Raw genomic sequence first — 22,926 nt, 5'->3', positions numbered from 1 at the left:
TGTTACAAACAGGCTCATTTGTTATCTAGGAGTCGCTTGGTGACATCTTTGTATTCACCCGAAGGTACTGAGGCTGACAGTACATCTGCTTATGGGACTTCTATGATATTGTGTACTAGTCACATGAGATGGTAAAGTTGGCAGTCGCGCGCACCTGGAACTCTAACTGCAACTATGGATAACTCTATGGAGGGCATAAGTCTTGCGAGCAGTCCTAGAGTTGGTTTGGTTCATGGAAATATGGATCGAATTCTATTTGTGCATGTATGCATACACTTTTTGAGGTAGAGGTATTTTTGTATTCTGGTGCCATTGGATCCTGGTAACATTGAGAATACATTGGGAAATACTCTGCATTGTGTTGAGTGCTGCATGTATGTTGGTATGATACATCAAGTGCTTTATTATGTTCATGGATGCACCACTGGGTGTAACTCCTGCGGGATGACTATGAAACATATGTGGGAAAGTACTTACTGGATGTAGTGTTTGGATGCATTGAGTGCTTGCATATGCTCATGTTGTACCATCAGTCGTGGATCCTGCGGGATGCCCATGGGCGTAAGGCTTGCGAGCAGCCCTTAGACTGTTACTTTGGAGTAGGTAGAGCATCTTGAGGAGCATATTGCTTGCGAATGCATATGTGTGCCATATGTAGAATGATGCATGGTTTTGTTTTTGGCTAACACAGTTAACGTGTTTCCATTTGGTTTTAGACTTTTGCTGTAGGTTCTGAAGGAACAAGCAAGAGGTGTTTGTCACTTTGGCGTGACATGGTGGCTTATTGTGCAGGATGATTATTTTATCACCCAGATGCATTGGAAGGCCATTGTTTTTGCCATATGGGGTGTCTTTGCTCATAAGATGCTTTACTGTGCCATTGAGTGCAATCGAGGACGCTTGCCATTTTTCAAGAGGGGGGTATGTCACGACCCTGTGTTTTTCTCTGGACAATATGCAGGTGTGCACGGGGACATGGTGGACAGTGTGAATGGCATCAGGTTGGAGTGAAAATGGAAGCCCATGTGTGAAAAACCCCAAGTGTGAAGGGGGACAAAGAGATTTTAATTTAAAAGGTTTTAAAAACCTTTAAAATCATTTTTAAAGCCCTTCATTAAAGAAAAACGTGGCCCTTATGCTATTTTGGGGCCACGTGTGCTTTTTGGGAAAAAGAGAGGCTGGCAGGCAAAAGGGGCGCCTATCTCTTGAGGAAGCATGTGCTTTTTGGGATAAGTGGACTGCATGTTGGCTGCGCACAGAAGAGCCTGTGCAGAACTGTACGACTGCTGCAGGTACAGTGTACGACTGCTGTGCAGGTACAAGCTGCGCAGGTCAGGCTGCTCTGCAGGTGCAAATTCAGGTGCCTGCAGGTACAGGCGGCGCAGGTCAGGCTGCTGCCTGCAGGTACAGGCGGCACAGTCAGGTACAGCTGCAGGTACAGTCCACGTGGCAGTTGTACGACTGCAGGTTCAGGTGTACGATTGTACTGCTGCATGCATATTTGTACGGACAGGTACAGCTGGTACAGGCGGCTGCTGTACGACAACTGATACAGGAGACAACTACACACAATTTGGTACGGGTGGTTGCTGGTGTCGACCTGTTCGGATAGGTGGTTGCAGGCGTGTGCTTTTTGGAAGACGCCGTGTTTTTGCAGAAAGGAGGGGCTGGTTTTTCATGAACATAGACATCATGTCGATGGCGTTCAACTGATGGAACTTTCAGCTTCTCTTTGCTTTGGATTCAGGATTGTTTTGGGACAGTTTATGGGCTGTTTTTGCTTGGCTGCAAATTCAGCTGTGTACTTGGGTTTCTGGCTGCAAGTACAGGTCAATTGAAAATGTTTCTTGGCATGGGAGTGATGCAAGCTCGCATGGCTGCGTGCTCATGGAGTAGATTGTTTTCTTCCTGCTAGAAAGGAACAGTGGGACCTACAGTTATGGGTATCTCTATGTTGCCAGATGTTTCATGAGGGAACAGGTAACTAGATGTATGGAAACAGGACAGAAGTTTCAAAGGGAAACAGGCCTAAGGGTTTCATGTGGAAACAGGTCGTAGGTTTTCTCGAAGAGACATGTTTTTGGGTTTCTCCAGGAGATAGGTCACACGCAGGCAGAAGGTACAGGAGTGGACACATGTTTGGTACAGCCTTGCTACTGATTGGACAGGGGACACGGAATCCATGACAGAGATGGATAGTACCCTTGGAAGGTAGAGAGGGTTTGTACAGGTGTGTCAACTGTATGGTATGCTGTGCTGTGATGCGAGTTCTCTTTTGAGAGACAGTTTGGGAGTCTGTGTTGTGATGCAGAAGCACTGGATGTGTCAGGGTGTGATGCTGTTCATAGTGTGAGAGGCTATGGATGGTTGTGGCAGCCTTGATCATGGGAGAAAGCTTCTGTATGCAGACTCAATGTGAGAGAGCCTTTTGATATGAACAATGGCTGGACTTGTTTGGGGATACCGTGTGGACAAGAAACCAGATGCAGGTTCTTTGCAGGCTTCAGGGGTTCCATTTTGACGGCTGAGTTCCCAGCCTTATATTGTAATCAAAGCTCTTTTAATCAATTAAAGAAATACCGCAAGGGACGCCACTGCGATTTGGGGCCAATCGGTGTCTGTGTACTATTTGTTGGAGCACTCTAGCTCCCCCTGTTTGTTTTCCTTTTCTAGGTCCTCGATGGCGTTGAAGTGTTTTATGTGCAAGTGTTTGTTTCACCGCCCGTCAGGCCGGTTTACACCACCACTTTAGTGTACCGGGCAACCAACCCTACTACGGGTACACTAAAATTTGGCACACCCGGTGGGACTCTCGAAACTTGGAGTCTTGATAGCTCACACTTATCTGTATGCCCAATACACGATCCCGTGGTAGTCTGGTCAGCCCATCCATAAGTCCTCTCTCAATACGCTGCTATAGTCGAAAGAGGTTTTTTTACACACCTAGGGATCACCTTCCACTCTTTCCTATGGCAACCAACCTTAGTAATCCCACCTTCGTAACAATGTTGGAGGCCCAACCAACCCTTCTGGTCCAATCAATCCTCCTGGCACGGAACCCCTTTCCACGGTGTTGGACCAAGTCAATGTCAAGCTTCCAACCTTCAAAGGATCCACCACTAAAGATGTAGAAGACCACATCCATTAGTTCATCTCCATATGCAAGAGCCAAGGCCTTGAGTAGGAGGATGCCTTCTTGGTACTCTTTCCATCCACTCTACAAGGCTCTATAGACAAGTGATTCAGTCAGTTTCCAACTTACCACTTTGCAGACTGGGCCCCCCTAAAGAATACCTTCCTCCGCACCTTCCATCCTGGTAACCATGAGGACCGCCTCCTCCAGGAGCTATGGAAGTTGCAATTGCTACCAGGGGAGAGTGTCAGAAGTTATGACACGGATCACAGTGCTAGTGGCCTGCCTACCGACTTACCCTGGCAACTTCACGGTGCGTCAGTGGGTGACACACGCCTTGCCCAAGACCACCCAACAGAAGATTCGGGAGAGTCAGCCCCCACCAACTACAATTCCAAGAGCTAGCTTCCCAACTAAAAAATGCATGACTCATGTTTGAGCAAGATGTGGGCTCTGTATATCTAACAACAACACCACTAGATGACACAGTGTCTTAGCTGAAGCGGGAGCTGGAGGCACTCAAACTGAGCCAGAAATCTCACAATGAGGAAAGTACCTTGCTCAAACTAAGGAAGGAGATTGAGGAATTGAAGACACAACAAGAAGCCACAAAGGGGCTGTGGTGTGCCATATGCCAGTCATTCACTGGGACACACCGTCCAAGAATGCCCAAAGAGGAAGTACTGCTCCTACAAAAAGAGAGGACATGAAGACAAAGACTGTTACTATCTGCAGGGGTTCCGTCAATTTCATCAGCAACAAGCCCCTCACCCCACCTCAACAACCCCCGACCCCGCCCATTACGCCACAGCAAACAAACAAGTATGTGTGGACTGATAAACAGGAAAAATCTTCTAATGCTTTAAAAGAAGCACTCACTAAAGCACCAGTTCTGCAATTACCAAACTTTGCTAGACCTTTCTTTATTGTTGTGACTGATGCTAGTGGTACAGGCATAGGGGCAGTATTAATGCAAGATGTTCACCCCATAGCATTTGAGAGTAGGAAACTTAGACCCCCCGAGTGCAAGTACAGCACTTATGAAAAAGAATTGACTGCTGTAGTCCATGCCCTAAAAATTTGGAAACACTATTTGATGGAATCAGAATTCATCATTAAAAAAGGCCAGCAAAGTATCAGGCACCTACTCACCCAGCCTTTGATATCTGACCGACACATCAAATGGGTTGCTTTTATTCCGAGTTTCCAGCCTACTATTCTCTATCACCCTAGAAAAGAGAATGTAGTCGCTGATGCCATTAGTCGACGGCCTAGTGTTCATCACATCACGGCTGTAGATAGCTCGACTTTCAATGCTATGAAAGACTCTTATGACCAAGACTCAGACTTTTCAGACACTTGGACCAAAATGAGAGATAATGGGTGGACTCCCCACTCAGATTACTCTTATCATGATGGATATCTCTTCTTTCAGAGGAGATTATGCATCACGAGACCTTTTAGAGAGTCTGTTATGGAGGAGGTGCACCAACCCCCGTATGCAGGGCATAGAGGAGTATCATCTACTTTACAGACCATTGCCCGAGACTTTTATTGGCCATCTATAAAGAAAGATATAGCCAAGTTTGTGGCCGAATGCATTACTTGCCAGAAGATTAAAAGCTATAAGGGAAAAACTCAAGGATTACTTATCTCCCAATTCCCAATTCCCAATTCCCAATGAACCACGGAGCAGATTTCAATGGACTTTATAACTGGTTTTCCGCTTACTGCTAATCAGAATGACATGATTTGGATAGTAGTTGATAGATTTAGCAAACAGGCTCATTTCATTGCATGTAAAAAGAAACTAACTACTCATCAAGCTGCTCATTTATTTTTAAAGCATATATTTGTGCATCATGGTTTGCCTAAAGTCATTGTGTCAAATAGAGATTCTAAATTTTGTAGCGATTTTTGGAGAACATTGTTTGATAATTTAGGCACAAAATTAGATTTCTCTACTGCTTTTTACCCTGAATCCAATGGCTAGATTGAAGTGACCAATAGCACTATCCTAGATCTTCTTAGAACCTATGTTTAATCACAGCCTAGGCAATGGGATAAATATTTACATATTCTCCGATTTGCCTACAATAACACTCCTCACTCTGCCACTAAGAAAGCACCGTTTGAGATAGTGTATGGAAAGACTCTTCCCACTCCGATGACTCGTCTTTCCCACACTATAGAAGCTGCTGATGAATTTACTAGAGACTTTAGCTCTATTCATGACCAAGTTAAAGAGGCTATTAGGAAGGCTCAAGAAAAGTATGTAAAGCAGGCCAATAAGAAAGAAAACCCATGATTTTTGAAAAAGGAGACCATGTACTTTTGAGGATAGAAAAGAGGAGACTTAAGAGTGTAGAAAAGAATCTTGTTGTCAAACTAGCCCCTAGATTCTATGGTCCTTTCAAGATAGTAGACAAAATCAATGACCTGCTTATAGACTAGATCTTCCATCCCATTGGAGGATTCATAACTCTTTTCATATTAGTCTATTGAGACCCTTTAAAGGACCAATCCCTACTCATCCTGTTTATGAAGAACCTCCAGAGCTAGCTGATGATGAAGAGCAATTAATACCTGATGAAATTATTGACCATGAGCAGACTACTACAAGAACTGGCAATGTTTATAACAGATATCTTATGACCTTCAAGAACCATCCAAGAGAAGATGCTCGTTGGATGCCCGAGCAGTTTTTCCGCACATGCCTTGACTTAATACACTCCTATCAAACACGCAACTGAGGTCAGTTACTAACCCGAGCAAGAGGGATGTTACATTATTGGCCCTCTATGGTCTAATGGGGACGCCCATCCGACCATTGTGCCATGCTTGCAATTAGTATCGTGAGTGATGTCATATTAAATACTAAATTGTAAGTGTGATTGGCATATGCTTTGCGGATCTATGCTATGTATGTTGTGATTGGGTGATGCCATGTGTACGCATGCTAGTGTTGTTGATATTGGTGTTTGATTGCCTCACCTAACATGTTGACTTGTTGAGTATAGGTGATGAGCACAAGGATGCTAAATGAGGCGTCGTACTTGTGCGAGGGTCACCGAACGAGGTGTCGCACAAACATGAGTGTGCAAGAGTCACCGAACGAGGTGTTGCACGCACGAGGGTCACCAAACGAGGTGTCGCACAGGTTTTGTCATGTGCATGGGCGTTTACATCGCCTCGACATTTATGAGTTACCTTCGTTATTTTTGGTTAGCCGTGTGCCATTTCTTTGTACTCGAATATTTATGCACCCCGATGTGCACAAGTGTAGTGCGTGTGAACTAGAGGTTCACTATTGTTTTTGGTACACACTAGATGTGTGTGAACATCCTCTAGAAGGATTGATTATTTTTGTAAAAGAGCCCTATTTTTGGCCAAAGCTTCACGATTGGCTCAAGGGCTATTTTTTGGAGTACATGATTAAATACTCATGTGGTGCAAGGAGCCAGCACGCATGAGGGGGAGATTTAACCCAATCCTTGTTGATTGATGGCGATGTTTATTTTGCGCACAGTTTTCAAGTCTATGGTTTATCTTCCATGTTTATTTCCATGTCTATGTTTCATATGTTTGAATCTATTATTTGTTTGGAGTTGAATATTTATTCGTGATTATTGTGTGCAATTTTGGTACTTTGATTCTCTTTTGTGTGGCAAGTTCCTGACAGCCACTACCAAAGCCAGTGCCCCCTTCCTGAAGGTGCACCACCCTGCAGGGACTGTCTAGAATCCAAGGACCACTATACCTAGATTGCCCCAAGCAATGGCATTCACTTCATCCTACTTCACATTCCAACCAGTCCCAGCCATCCACTTGGTTTCAGTAGGACATCCGCCGTCCACTTGCTCCCCTTCCTCCCCCACCCTTGGTGTGTCCGTCACACCCACACCAACCATTCATGAGGATCCAACATCAGCAGCCATAGTGGTCACCCGATTACAAAAAAGGTCATTCCTGAAGAGCCAATGGGAGATGAGCCCAATGATACCACTCTTCCACTCCCCCACAAACTCATAGAAGACCAATCCTTTTGCAAGCCTTCAAAGACCTCCACAACCACCCCTCTGTGTCAGACAAACCACCTACCCCCTCCCTCCCACATTCCAAACCACCGCTTCAACCTTCCTCCGTGGAAGATCTACTTAGGGAAAATAAAATGACAAGGAACCTCTTTGATTTTCGAAAGTTCGGGATTCTTGGCTCACACTTAATGGTCACTGGGGCGTTCGACACATTCTGACTAATCTAGAAAATGTGCTTGCCACTTGACATCAGGAAGGAACTGATTCTCTAATGTCACTGCCTGTCCAGCACCAGCACACTACCTCTCTTACATAATATTGTCCCTCCAGCTTGGCCGTGCACAAAGGTCCCACTAGTCTTTTCATCACCTAGCAATCCAGATTTTGAGCAGTAAATGCTGTGTGTGTGACCAATTGGTGGCATTAGGTACCCCTCGCCCATGGCATGGACAGGCAAACTTTGCCCAGTGATGAGCTCACTGCTCATGGACACTAACTCAGCACTTCGTAAACTGCCAGATCAGCTTCATAGGCTGTTAGTGTGTAAAGGCAAACGTGATGGTCACTCAGTCCTATGGCCATGATGAAATCGATTTTTTTTAAGTGACACATCTGCTTAAGTGTGTAAGCAGCCTGAGTTGATACCAGGTAATAGGCACCAGCCTGTGTCACCAGTCCGAAAGCAATGCCCCTCTCTTTGGCCCTCGTATGAAAACGCTCCCTGCAACCGTCATAAAGAGCTAGGACCCAAAGCAAGACATCCAGCCCACTGCTTCTCTTGTCATGTAGAATTGACCTAAACATATTAGGTATGAAAACGCTCCCTGCAACCGTCATAAAGGGCTAGAACCCAAAGCAAGACATCCAGCCCACTGCTTCTCTTGTCATGTAGAATTGACCTAAACATATTATGGCCATAGTCAAACAAAATCCAAGAAAATTAAAGAATGTCTCTTATGTTTTCAAGGAATGAAAGGGCGTTTGTAATCTCAATTCGAGAATTTAATTCAAGTCCTTTTCTTGAACAAATTCCAACTTCAAGGGCTACAACTGGAATTGTGGTAAGAGGACTATATGCACATCAAAAGGATGTGGCTACAATATCACACCAAACCAACTTATGAAGAGCTAGTGCATCAACAAATGGGAATCATGACCACTATGAGACACACACGGATTTGATTATAAGCAGCTGGTCAAGAAGGCTTCACTTAGTAAATTTAATGGACGCCACCTGCAGGCGTGACGCCCCACAAGAATACACTTGTAAATGCATCTCGCAAGGGTTCTTATGCCCTCTTATCGATAATTTTTTGTTTTCTAGAAAATAATTCATTTATCCCAGTAACAGATTTTTAATTTTTTGAAAAAATGGAACGTAATACACGTTTTAGCTGACAAATTTTGTCCAAAATGCAGGAAGTTTCAGCAAGAAGGACATTTTTCGAGATGGGTTTTTCCTGAAAGCCCCCCTCCAACCTTTTTCTTTTATATAAGAAGAGAGGAAATAGGGTTTTCTGAGAGAAATTAGGGTTGTCTTACATGAGGCATTGATTTGTCGTGGCGGATTACACAATCTAATAAGAACTCAAATACGTTGCCATTCTGACCATTATATGCAGATCAAGAACAGAGAAAAAAACCCTAACCTCGATCCTTCGCAGGGGAGTTGCGGCCGGCCTCAATGGTTTTGGCACGCAGGCCATCGAACGCCATGTCGGAATTCGCCGCAGAGATATTAGGGTTAGGAATATGATTAGGGTTAAGGGCAAGAACTGGGTCTCTGTGCAAAAGTATCTCAGGAGTGTTAGGCCATTGCTATCTCGCCATCGCCATGAGCATGTAAATAAGGCAAGCTGTGAAAGAGCGCGTGACACTAGTGTAACGATTTTACGCCACCTTTAGACTCTTCACGCCCCATGCACAACTGTTCCCACCGTGGGTTAATTGTTGAACCAAGGTTAGCATTACAAGAAGGTGTAGGGAAAGGCCATGGTGGGAGCCTGGAGGCCGTTCCCTAGAGAAAAATGACGCTAGCGAGGGAAAGGCCAACCCATGGCCTTTCACGACCATCATGGTCTTGAGGAGTGGAACAATTTTTTATGTGATCTATGTATATATGCACATATAAACATATATACATGAAATCTCTCTCTCTCTCACACACACACATGCATGTAATATATATATATATATATATATATGTACATAGAGTGTACACACACACACACACATATGTATATGTATATGTTACCCTCAGGGCCCACAAAAAGGTTAACAAGGACCACCTACGACCATAACCGAGATCCAAATCAACCTTTAGTGATGGCTAAAAGGTCTAGAGTGTGACCCCCTAGGTATCAAGAGAGGAATCCCTATTGCTCGTCGCAAGAAATTGAACAAAGCAGTGTACAAAAGATAAAGCGCCACCCCTAAGCAAACACATTAGTGGTCCCGTAGGGCATATGAACACATAAATCCTAAATTGCTCAAAGCAAACACATATCAAGCGCCCCCCAACCAGCCCCCCCACCCAAGCAGACACACTAGTAGGGCATATAAACACATAAATCCTAAAGTGCTCAAAGAAAACACAAAGATCAGACACACAAGGGCCCCCCTAGGGCATCAAAGCAAAGTAGAGAGACATGCCCTGGCACCCGTCCAACTTTGAACAAACAAACAAATAGAGATAGACAACTGCTTTCGGTAGCACAATGCTTTGTTTTGCTAGCTCTTGGTGCTTGTGTCATGTTCCCTTTTGCAAAGGCTTTGTGGCCTAAAGTGACCTCTCTCTCTCTCTCTCTCTCTCTCTCTCTCTCTCCCTCTCTCTCTCTCTCTCTCTCTCTCTCTCTCTCTCTCTCGTGGTTCAAGGTGATTATAATTACTTCCAAGGGTTTTAAATTGAATGATTTAATCCACTACCTTTTAATCTCGAGATACACCAAGCATATACTCTATTTCTAAAAAATCATTCTCATCTATAGGCATGGTGTATCCCTCTCTACCATCATAAATCATTCTTGACTATGTGCTTGGTATATCCCTCTCTATCATTATACTCTAATTCTTAAAATTACTTCTTTTCTATGTGCTTGGTGTATCCTTCTCTATCGTTATACTTTAATTCTAAAAATTTATTCTCGTCTCTGTGCTTGGTGGAGGCTTGGTGTATCCCTCTCTATTGTTGTAAATCAGTAATAAGACAAATAGAGCAGAGTGTAACATACACAATGTTCTTGCATCCAAATTCATACACCAAGCGCATAAAAATAAACTAAATTATAAAGAAGCAATGAGTGTGCTTCCTATATCTTTCAACTACTAAGGGATTCAGTATCTCTGTCTATCTTGTGGGTTTAGGATACACCAAGCACATTTGGCAAATTGGTCAATTACAAAGAAGCATTGAATGCGCTTGTTGTATCTTGACTAAGGAATTCTATATGTTAAAGCTACAAAAGGCTATTATGGAATACAAGAGGCTATTATGAGATACGAGAGGGAATTATGGGATACAAGATGTTATGTCCCATGTTGTGTGAACATAACAAGGCTAGTGATTAAAGACCTACCATTGAGTGTGGTTTGGAGCCTATGGTGGGTGGAGAGTGCTATCAGAACCCCTATTTGTTTCCCTTGTTTGTTCATGGTTATAGTGGTTTATGTGTGGTGTTGCAGTGCTATGAGTGCACTTCTCAAGCTATCAAATGTGAGCTATGGGCCTTGGGCAGACACACAAGTAGGTGGACACTTTACTTGGGGGGTCATTTGGTATCATAGCATTAATCATTAATTTAATTAATGCATATGTGGTTAATGTTAATTAAGAGGATTGGTGAAAGTTGGTTGTGCTTAATTCTTTTGTAAATTTATTGTTAATGTTAATTAAGAGGATTAGTGAAAGTTGGTTGTGCTTAATTCTTTTGTAAATTTATTAATTTGGATTTGCATTAGAAAATGATGGGAAACGACCAATAAAAATTTACAATTGTAAGGTTTAGAAGCGTGGAAATAATGGTTGTGTAGAAAACCTTAGTTTAAATGGATCGTTTTAGTGTATTAAAGCCTCTTTGCACGAATCTCCATGTAACCAGGATGGAAGCATGGTTACCTTATTGCAAATGGAGTCTGGAATCATGTTTGATTTGGTTGAAATGGTTGGTTTATAAATCCAACTAGATGATTTGGTTTGAAAACCATGGAAAATGAGCTCTAATACTTGTGTTGCAAGATGCAATTGGGCATAGAATGCAAAGGAGAGTAGGCATGTACGAAAAACATGATTTTCTTCACATTGGGATAATAAATTAGAAGTACAAGCATGGGGAAATGGAATTACAAGTACCATTACTTTTTTACTGCTGGGATATTTTGGTGCTTCAAGATTGTGTAATGGTGTTGTCCATTGGGTAAAAGTTGCATTTGGGGGAGAGATCACATAAACTTCCATGTCCTATAGGTGTGTGCAAAAACTCGAATTGTGTGGTTGTTAAGGAGAAACTATTTTGGTGCAAACATGTGGTAATTTGGAACTCCTATGTACATGGTACATAGGAGCTCCTAGTAGAATATATGTACATGTACATGTATTCTACTAGTATTAATGGACCAACCCACAAGCTGGGCCATTGGGGTGCATCCTCCTTTCACTCCAAAGATGTTCTCTAGGGAGACAAACAAACCACACCCAAAGTTTGTGAAAACCTAAGTGAGTTGTTGGGAAACACATTTTTCCATTGTTTGGTGCCCTAAGGAGCACAAAATAATGGTAGTGGAAATGTTTTTATGAGGCCATGCCTTCATGTGGTGGCAAGACCTCAAGAGTAAGCCCATATCTTTGAGGAGTTAGGAGGACTTCAAGACTATATTATTGGAGGCCTTTTTTAGAGAGCCAAATGAGACTATGGATTTCCATGGACTACAAACAATACAATTGGCAGGGTAGCATTTTAATGCACCTTTAGTTTTCAGAGCTTACAGTTAAGTTCTCAAATCTCCCAAATTGTTATATCCACATGTTCTTCCTCTAGACATTACCTCGTGATTATCAAAGTGAACGTAATCTAGTCCTTTGAGGGTGAAAAACAGGAGGAAAGGAAAAAGAAAGGGAAAAGAAAGCACCTTCCAAGCTGTTGTTTTGTATTGGGCACATGCACGTGGATGCCACTGCCGGGCGAGGCCCCTCCCTCCCATCCACATCATATCACATGTGCACCACATAAATGTGGAGGGATTAGAGAGGCCAAGTGTTCTTTTTACGTATATACCCACAATGCCTAGGCACACACATTGCATATCGGACTATGCTAATCCGCGTGGCACAGCTAGGTGGACAGCTTCCAACACCCCCTTGACAACCAGGATGTGAATACCTAGAGGCATGAACGAGATCAAGTTGAGAGGATTCTCGCAAAATCGATGATGTCATGGTTGGTACCCTTAGGATTTACCCACATAGCTTTTTTCCTAGCCCAATGATTACACCCAGTATGAAAACAAGCTTATCCACCTACTCGTACATGCATCCAATCTCACCACTAGCCCAATGATTACACCCAGTATGAAAACAAGCTTATCCACCTACTCGTACATGCATTCAATCTCACCACTAGCTCCATCATGAAGGTCTAGAGGTTAAACAACTCCACCATTAGTCGATTAGCACCTCTAAGTTTTCTGTAATGAATGTACCCCCTGGCTCTAATACCATGTTGTTTGTATTGGGCACATGCACACATGGAGGCCAATGCTAGCTAGGGCCCTCCCTCCCATCCACCTCATATCCCATGTGTCCACATACCAATGATTCCTAGACACACACATTTCATATGGGACTATCCTAATCCACATGGCACCTCTAGGTCAACAGCTTCGAACATAGACCTAGTGGGTAGCCCTCTGGGCAAGCCTTGTCTTTTGCATAATTGAAGTCAAAGTCTCTTGTGGAGGCCAATGAGCATGTAATTGGCCATTTAAAGAAGCCTCCATGTGGTGGTGGAGATGGTGTCAAAGTAATGCAACCACCAGAGTGCATGCTCACTTGGTGTGTGTAAACTGGTACTGTTCTAAGTAATTCATTTCTTCTATTGATGTCTATTCTTTTAATAACAGTGTGAGAATTTTTATTTAAACATAGGGGTGGCAGGTCCACATGACCTTTTCTAAATGACATGTGAAGTTATGGGATCGCTTGTGCATGTTTTATTTGATGATGGTAGGACTCATAAGTTTATTAATGCTTCTCTTATCTAGAGATTATGCATCCCAATGGCATCGAGTAACCACTACTATGTGGTCCACCTGGCTCCAAGGTGTGCCCTAGTGCTGGAAAAGGAAGGTTCCTCAAGTCACCTTGAAGATCCAAGACTATGAAAAAGACCTTTCTTTCCTTGTTATGTATCTTGATGGCATTGATGTATTACTGAGCAAAGAGTGGTTTTTCCACAAAAGCCTTATTGTAAATATTGACTATCTATATTGTGTCATTACTCTATTGTTTTTAAACATAGTAAGAAGAAGTTTTCTTTATATTGGTGATCTGTTTGGTCTAATGAGAAAGATTTCTTATTGTGTTGATATTTCAAATATGATTAATGTGATGATAGTCATATGTGTTGTGCTTTGGAAACGAAGTCATATGTGTTATGCTTTGTAAACAAAAGAAATTCTTAATAATAATGAATGTGGAATTCTTTATTATATTCTTAAGAATGGAGTACGATGCACTGATGGTATTTGTGCATCTCCTCTTAAGAATAAGTTTGAAGCGTTTCTAGATTTTGAGAGTTCTTTCTATACTAGTTGTTTTTCTCAATATGGATTTGATGTTATGTCATTAGCTACTAGGGCTATGAGTTTAGCTTTAGGGAAGTGAGAAAAGAGTGATTCTATAACTTTTTAGAGGTGTGTTGTGGGAGACCAATAAGCTAGTTTGAGCTTTGGTGCCATTGATATGGCATGCTCGTGTTGACATTCAAAGTGTTCTTGAGGGAAAGGGAAAGCTCTTTTGAGAGATTCTGTTTGAATTTTTGGGCGTGTTTCCAAAGGATTTGCCTAATAGTTCACCATTCACCTTTGAGAAGGGTGTAGATCATAGGATTGAACTAGTACTTGGGGCTCATTATCTAGTGTTTACATAACCTCTTAAGACCAGATTGAGGAGGATGAAAAAACTTTAAGAATACCTTCGTATTGGGGCATGTAAGACCTAGTAATTGGCCATGGGGTGCACTTATTCTTTTAGTGGATAAGAAAGATAAGACTAAGAGAATTTGTGCTGATTACAAGGGTTTTAATAATTGGCCATGAGGTGCACTTATTCTTTTAGTGGATAAGAAAGATAAGACTTAGAGAATATGTGTTGATTACAAGGGTCTTAATAATTGGCCATGGGGTGCACTTATTCTTTTAGTGGATAAGAAAGATAAGACTAAGAAAATGTGTGTTGATTACAAGGATCCTAATAATTGGCCATGGGGTGCACTTATTCTTTTAGTGGACATGTTACATCAAATTAGGATATTTGAGGTTGAAGTTTTTAAGACCTAGATTTAGAACTAGATATTTGGCATAATAAGTTCAATGATAAATGTTTTATTCCGTCCCTATCTCGAAAAGTTCGTGATTGTCTTTTTAGATAACATCCTCGTGTATATTAAGACCCTTGCTCAACATTCATGTATTGTGTTAGATATAATCAAAAAAAGAAGTTTTATTTGCTAAAGAAGGTAAATGTGATTTCTTTAAGCAAGAGCTGATATACCTTAGACATGTTATAACTATCAATGGTGTCCACATTGATTATGAAAAGATCAGGTAGGTCTCCAATCATGAAGACCATCACCCAAGTGAAGTCCTTTTTAGGATTTGTCAAATTCTTCCAGACACTCTTGAGCTATGTAAAGATGCATTGCCTCTTTTGAATCTTTCTAAAGGGTTGGAGAAAAGCAAGTATAATAAGGATAAGCCTATCGAGTGGATTGAGGAGCTAGATAGATATTTCAATGAGTTGAAACATCTTAGGCTACTATAGCTCCTATGTTATTGATTTTACGAATCCAAGTAAACCATTTGAGGTTGAAATTTCAACATCGGAGCTACATTATTCCAAAATGGTGGGCCAGTAGTGCTTTTGAGAGTAAAAATCTAACCAACCCTCCGATTAAGTGGCCTATGCATGGAAAAGAGCTATATGTTATTATTCATGCATTAAAAAAGTGGAGACATCATCTTAATGGATCTACTTTTGAAGTATTTATGAATATCTCATCTCTGAAATACATAGTTGAGGGGAAAGAAGGCTCATTATTATGGGCTTATATAAGAGTTAGATTTCTAGATTTATTATAAAAAAGGATCTAAGGTGGCAGATGCCTTGAGTGTGAATCAACTTCCATTTGTCGAGATTCATCTTGACTTGTTTGACTCTCTCAAGGGTGGCAGCTTGTATCCCCATGAAAAAATCTTTATTAGGATATAGGCATATTCTATTTGGAATGGTTTTCTCTTCTAAAAGGTGAAAGATCTTCGTACCCAATTTTGATGGTGCAAGGAGATCACATCATGTTTGACACGCCTTTTCTTAGGCATTTGGGTGTGCTCAAGACTGAGCATTTGGTAAGAAGATATTTATTCTAGCTATATTTGAAGGTTGATGCCAAAAAATATGTTCAAAATTGTGAGTGATGCCAAGTCACTACAGCTAAGTGCTTGAGACATGGTGGTTTGTTGTATTCGTACTTGAAAAGAAACATTAGAGTATTTTTATGGATTTTGTGGTTGGTGGATGACCATGGACTTTGAGGGGGAATAATACCATTTGGGTTGTTGTCCAAGTTGTTAAGATAACATAATTTATTCCTAAGAAAGAGTAAATCTCAGCTATGTAACTTTCTCATTTGTTTTTTTAAGAAGTTATTTATCCTTTATAGCTTGCTAGCTGATATGGTCGATGATCATGGTCCGAAGTTCACTAGGCATTTCTCATATAAGAGGTGCTCAAGAAATTAGACACTAGGCCGAGTATGAGCTCGTTAGATCATCATGAGTTTGATGGACAGACATAGAGTGTAAATCAGGGACAATGGAAGATATGTTGTTTTAGTGTATGTTTCCATGAGAGAGTCTGATTATGAAGAGTATCTTCTATTATTAGAGTTTGCTTGCAAACAGTGCTAAGCATTTTGATACTAAGGTGAGCCCATTTATGCTCATATATGGCCATCATCTTAGAACCCCATGGATGATTGGCTTAGAGAAATTCCATGTAGGTGTTGCATTTTATTTTTTAAAACAACAGCAAGGGAAGTTACACCTTGCAAGTGAAAGTATAATGTGTGCATAGGACATAGCATAACTAGAACCAATCACCTATAGTCCTAGAAGAAGGGAAGTTTTACGTGAGGATTTTGAAAAATTCTCAAGTAATGATGACTAGAAAAGTCTATAAGTTGTCTCCAATATATTTTGGACCTTATTTTACCTCTAAAAAGATTAATGAGTTTTCGTATAGGTTGCATCGTCCAAACGGTATGTACACATGCAACCTGTCTTTCATGTTAAAGGTGTTAGGTGTGGGAGATCACTCGGTATTTGACTAGAAGCTAGCTAGACTTGAGGATCTATTCATTTATATTCCCCCTAAGCCGAATGTGGTTATTATTGATAATAGGGAACAGACCATTACAAACATGACAATTTTTGAGAGGTTGATGAAATGCAAGGATCATGTTAATAAAGTCAATTCTTGGAAGAATGTTGCTTCACTTTTGACGTCAGCATCCAAAGTTTGTCTCCAGTCTTCCTCTTGTTAGGAGGGGGAGAATGTTATGTCCCCTTTTGTGTGGACGTAATGAGGCCAGTGTGATTGAAGTTGGCCATTCAAGTTATATATTTGGGATTATGGCTCATTTGAGTGAGAGTTCCTTTGGAGAGCTATATCTTGGGGTAGGGGCATCCCAAGGGTCCTAGCTAGTGGTTCCACTAGTTTGCCATACCAATGATGATAGCCCATGAGGGCTAGAGGTGTGGGTGTATCTTGCCATGGTTGCACTGGTGTCTAGCTCAAAGGGTGGCTTTCCATTATGTGTCAGACCCTTGTTCATTTCTTTTGTTTATTCATGGTTACATTGGTTCATGTGTGGCATTGTAGAGCTACGGGTTCACTTCTCAAGCTACGGGTTACATTGTAGAGCTACGGGTTCACTTCTCAAGCTATCAAATATGAGTTATTGATCTTTGGCAGACATATAAGTAAGTAGACAATTACTTGACAAGAGCCTATCAAAGGGATACTAACAATGGCATATATTTATTTTAGTTTAGGGTAAAACACTACCTTGGTTATAGTTAACAAAATTTGTTAACATTTCTTCTAATGCGTGGTCACTACTTTTGTACCATGGTTAGTAACCACACTTTGTAAAGTTCTATTTGGTTTTGGATTGTCGGCAAAAGATAGAACTTATATTTACATATGCCACTAGCTATTACTTGGGGTGTTTCACACAAGATCCTATCAAAGGGATACTAACAATGGCATATATTTATTTTAGTTTAGGGTTGAAAACTTTCTTGCTTATTGTTAACCGAATTTGTTAACATTACTTTTAATGCATGGTCACTACTTTTGTACCATGGTTGGTAACCGCACCATACACTTTGTAAAATTGTATTTGGTTTTAGTTGGTGACCTAAGAACATGTATGTTGCTGTCAGCAAAGATAGAATTTGTATTTACATATATAAGAAATCAGTGTCACTAGCTTTTGGGCCTACTCTGGTGGTCTTGCATATTTGTAAATATGAGGCCATGTATATAAGACATTTTTAAGAATCAGAAAATACCAAATCCCATTATCGTAATTTGAGTTTGAGTTGTCTCGAGCTCTTTTGCAAATGGCTTGCATGCTTTCTTCTTTCGATCTTGTTGATTTCATGCTTGCTTGTGGTGGAGGATTGTGGTTAGCAAAATGACCTAGTGCCAGAAGTTGGTTCCCCATTGATAGCACACCCACCTCCCAACCTAGGGGGTCCTATTAGCATGTATTTTGGCACTCCCTCTTGAATAACACACCATTAGGAAAAAAGGGAGCTCATTTTGGGGCCTTTTACGGTTTGGAAAAATCAGCTCTCAACCAATCAACAGAGGGCCAACGTAACGTTGGAAATTCACAAAAATAAGAGAAAATAGATAAAAGAAACAATACTTTATGTAGGTACAAGCGTGCCACATTAATGTGGAGATTGGTTTTTTATTCTCACAAGATCTTTGGACATGAAGATAGAATCTAGTCTGACATTTTCTCTGACAAGGGCCTTCCCGCTTCCACCTTCCTTTGAACTTTGAAATGTTGTGCTGCCTTTCCTTCGAAAGGTCTACCATTCTACACCACTGCCTCATTGTGCAGCAGCCTCTTCTTTTCCAAAACTGCTCCCTTGATCCTGTTTGGCTTAGAGTAAGATGTTTCTTGTCAACTGTTTGTCTGCCCACTTTCTCTTTCTTGAAACTTCACTTTGTTATCTTGTTTACATTACTTTGCTGTTGTTACAGATTCACAAGGTCTCCATGGTGAATAAAAACTATGGCCGTTCTTGTGGAAGATGCTCTGTGGATGATAATGCTATGAAGGCAGAATTATACCACACATCATTACCCCGTCGACCTGCTTCTTCTATTTCTTCGGTAGAGAATTCAAGTACAGTCAAAACGGAAGGAACTTGGGAAAGGTTAGTGTTTCGAAAGGAGCATGGGTGCTCATGCAACCTAGCAAAAGAAAGAGACCCCAGACAAAAAACATTTTCTTGGCGTCATGGAAGGGAAGAGTATGGGATTTTAAAATCACCAGAGGGAAGATATCGATGAAAGAAGTTTTGATTAAGCATGTGTACATGCATAAAGAACTTGTCTTGTGAGACTATCCAAATGATCTTCCGCAACACAGGCCTAATTGTATATTTTTCTATTGTGGTTTTGTTCTTTATGAGGTGTATGGATTTTTAAGATGAAGCTTTCTTTCTTTGCTTATTGACATTCTTGTGTTATTTTATTTCAGATTTATACCCTTCATCGTATGAGACATGGCAAAACATCGATTGTATTCTGGGATTTATAGATATTTTGCATGGATCGATAGGAGAACAACAATACCAAGGTCAATGTGCAACAGAGCTAGCTCAATCGGGTATATTTTTTACTGATCATTTTTATCAGTTGGCTGGACAATGCTAACACAGATGGTGTGTTAAGAAAACAAGATCATCTGACTTATCCTAGTCTCATTAAGCACTGCTATTAGTTTACTTTACCCTATTGATTCACATTGCTTTTTTGCAGGTGCTCAAAAGAAGAGAGAGTTCAATAAAATGCAAAGACATTGAAAATTTGAAAATTGAGATAACACAGACTCCATAAACAAAGGTATTATATTCAATAAAGTAAAATTTTGTACAGAAGTGTTTAATTGTATATGTAGAACATATTCTTGACAACCATTTTCTATTTATCTACAGCCTGATCCAGAGGTTGCTCTACATGGTCCAAGCTCTCCGTATCATCTTTTTTTGGAGAATCTGTTTTCTGCTACTCCATCCTGTCCTGTACAATCTCTTGGTGCTGCTCCATTGTCTCCTCTACTACCCCTGGAGAATCTGTTTACTGTGCTGCTCCATCTTCTCCTCAATAACATCAGCAGAAGCAGCAGGTCCTTGTTCCTAAGGCTTCTCCTCATCAGCACTAGGTCCTTGTTCCTGTGGCACCACATCAGCATCATCTGTGTCATCAAGGTGTATGACACCTTCTCGGACTTTAGAGCTCTCACCCAACTCGACAGTAGCTGGTACAATAGGTTTGGGAGAGGCATACTTCAAAAACTTCCAAATTGTATCAGCTCTGAAACTATATACATAGTTCGAGCTGAAGCTATCTTCTCTCATCTGCAATGGCATATGATGATTTAGAACACTTTGTACCAATATCAATTATTTTGAAGCTAAATGAAAATTATTTTTTCTTACAAGGTCTGGCTGTCCTATCTCAAAATAGCTTGAAAGTATATATTTGGCACTGATCAGCACTCTCTAGCAGCCCCGCAGCTACTTGAATCATCTTGTTGTGGTGTTTGTACAGTTGGAAAGATATGTTAGAAACTGTTAACATCTGAACAAAACAAAATTATTCAATAGGTTCAAAGGCATAGCATGAAATAGACATCAGTAGGGGAAACGACTTTCTACCTCTAAATTTATTGACTCTATTGAATCCAAAAGATTGACATTAGGAGGACAGTGATCCAATGCATCTAGAAACCTTCTAATACAACTGCAATACATATAATTCAGTAAGTGTGCATTAAAACAAAATAATAAAGTTTAAAGTTAAAAATAGCACACACACCACTTACAATTTCAGCTCTCTGTGTGTGTTTTTAAGAGAGTTGAATATAAAGCATTGCTTCTGCTGGATATCAATAGAAGCAAAGCTCCAGTGGTCACTGTGTAAGGAAAAAAGCATTAAGAAATCAAAGGCTACAAGATTTCTCAATCTTAAAGAAGAATCCCAAAAGAAGCAGTCACCCACATACCTGTTATGGTATGGAAGTAAGCAAAACATCGATAACATCAAAATTGCAGTGTCTGAAACAATTGAAAATATCCATGGGAGTTTCCTTTGCATCTCTTAACTTGGAGGAAATGGCAGGATCAATAATATGAATTGTATGTTGTACAGCGTGGTTAAGCCAGCTTCTCATCATGCTGCATTGGACCAAACAATAATTAGGGTAGGGTGTAAAGGAGGTACAAGAAGGATTGTTTTGCAAACAAATGTAAAATAAAAGACACTTACTAGAGCATTGCAAGAATGATAGTATCTGAGCAATACTCATTCTTTATGAGCCAATGCTGCCAAGCATGGTTTTGTCAAGTCAAAATTATTCACTGAAGTTTCATCCTCAATATGGACAACTATGTTAGGGCCCAGCTCCTGCAACCTTCTCTGTATCTGCAGCTCCCTCTGTACAGTCTCCACATCTATAATAGATTTGGATTCTTTTATTTGTTGCTTCAGTGACTCCTCATAAGTAGCTTTCCCTCTGTGTTCTTTGAGTGGGTTACTTCAACAAGCTTAACCTCATCTACCTTCAACTTTCTTGTAGGTGGAATTAATAATATGTCTCTCATCTTGATGTCCTGCCATACATTGCATCTTCAAAATATTTCTCCAAGTAATCCTCTACCATTTCCTGTAAGGAAAGAATGGCAGTCGTGTTTCACCTGAAACCAAGGTGCCAACTATCACATATGTCTTTCACTAGTCTCTAAAAAGGTGCCTTGGGGATTGCAAAGCCTATAGCTTTCTATTGCTTCCTGATCTCCTTTAGCACACCTGCACCATGTTTCAATCTCTTGGCCTTTTGCAGGAGCAGGCTCATTGGCTTCCCCTTCTCGCCATGTGCAACTCTTCCCTTTGGAGGCATACTAAATTCCTTGATACCTGCCCCCCCCAGCTGCTGCTGCTGCAAGCCCTGGTCCCTTGCCAGCACTCCTTGCAGTTGACTTGGTTCTAGCCATCACTCTGACAAGCTGCACACAAAGCAATGGAAACAGATTACAGCCATGGAGAACATGGAATGATACAAAAAGGCAATGACAGGGGTGGATGAAGCAACATTTATAAATTTGCAACAAAACGCGATTTCGACAGTTTGAAATTCCTAATAGCTCACTCTCGCGTTTTCCTGCAAATACTTGAAGTAACATGTTGGTACATTCCTACAGTGATTTCTCTGTCTTTACAACTAAATACAATACATTAGAAAAAAAGGGAGCTCATTTTGGGACATTTTAGAAGAGAGAGAAAATAGGCTCTCAACCAATCAGGAGTGGGCCAATGTTACGTTGAAAATTCAACAAAAGAAGATGAAAATAAGAAAAATAAATAGTACTGTATGTTCATAGAAGCGTGTCACATTAATAAGGTGATCCAATTTGAATCTTTAAAAAAATTATTTTTTGTGCAGAATTTGGTGATTCTGACACTGCAAACGCGTCCGGAACGGCCCAAAATCCCAAAAACGGCACTTGAAACGCTGGAATCGGACATCCAGAGGCCCGGAAACGGCAAAAAAAGGCCCAAAAGTGAGATTTGCAACAAAACGCGATTTGAGCTGTTTGAAATTTCTAAACCCTTCTCCTCGCGTTTTGCTGCAAATTTATGAGACAGCCTGCTGGAACATGCCTTCAGTCATTTCAACCAACCCAATTCAAAAGTCTTTCTGCTTGTGGTATTTATTCTAATATCTAAGCTACATCACATCCCAAAAGTATGTGTTATACTATTAAACAAGAAGATAAGGATATAGAGAGTCTTACTGACCTGGAAGCTATCTGTGGGTGTGCTGTGCTGTTGATGAGTACCCTGTGCTGGGTGGGGATGAACCTGTGCTGCTAGTCAGGATGCTGATGGTGCAGAGTAGGGAGGTAGGGAGGCAAGAGAGCTGAGGGGAGGGCCAAGACAGGAGAGATTAAACAGGAAGGAAAAGATTAGTGCAAAATACAAAAAAGGCAGCTACTAAATGATGGAGCCGTTTTTTCACACGTGTGGATGGGACCCAGATCTCTTGGAGTTTGAAACTTGGCACTGTGAATGGGACACTTTTTGCCTTGGAACTTGTGCCAATCATGATTTCATAATCAGTTCCACAACCACTCTTCCCTCCCCGTCTTTCATCCTTGCCAGCACCCTCCCATCATCCT

The 22,926-nt window shown here is 41.0% G+C and overlaps 1 protein-coding gene across 2 annotated transcripts in view; it reads right to left on the bottom strand.

Annotated features, from left to right (window-relative positions):
• Positions 1-9,119, bottom strand: part of LOC147608482 (uncharacterized) — a 111,354-nt gene extending 102,235 nt beyond the window's left edge. The window contains exon 1 of one of the 2 annotated variants that reach the window (XM_086789165.1): positions 8,820-9,119. In XM_086789165.1, coding sequence (XP_086645291.1) covers positions 8,820-8,876 — 57 coding nt within the window. In that variant the 5' untranslated portion in view covers positions 8,877-9,119. The remainder of the gene's footprint in view (positions 1-8,819) is intronic. The other variant, XM_086789164.1, reaches the window with a different exon arrangement.
• Between the last annotated feature and the right edge of the window lie 13,807 nt (positions 9,120-22,926).

Source organism: Cibotium barometz, chromosome 53 (assembly GCF_041138505.1).
Source record: "Cibotium barometz isolate CiBa-2024 chromosome 53, ASM4113850v1, whole genome shotgun sequence".
Classification (NCBI taxonomy): Eukaryota; Viridiplantae; Streptophyta; class Polypodiopsida; order Cyatheales; family Cibotiaceae; genus Cibotium; species Cibotium barometz.
The sequence above is the reverse complement of the archived record's forward strand: the minus strand, read 5'-3'. Positions and strand labels throughout refer to the sequence as shown.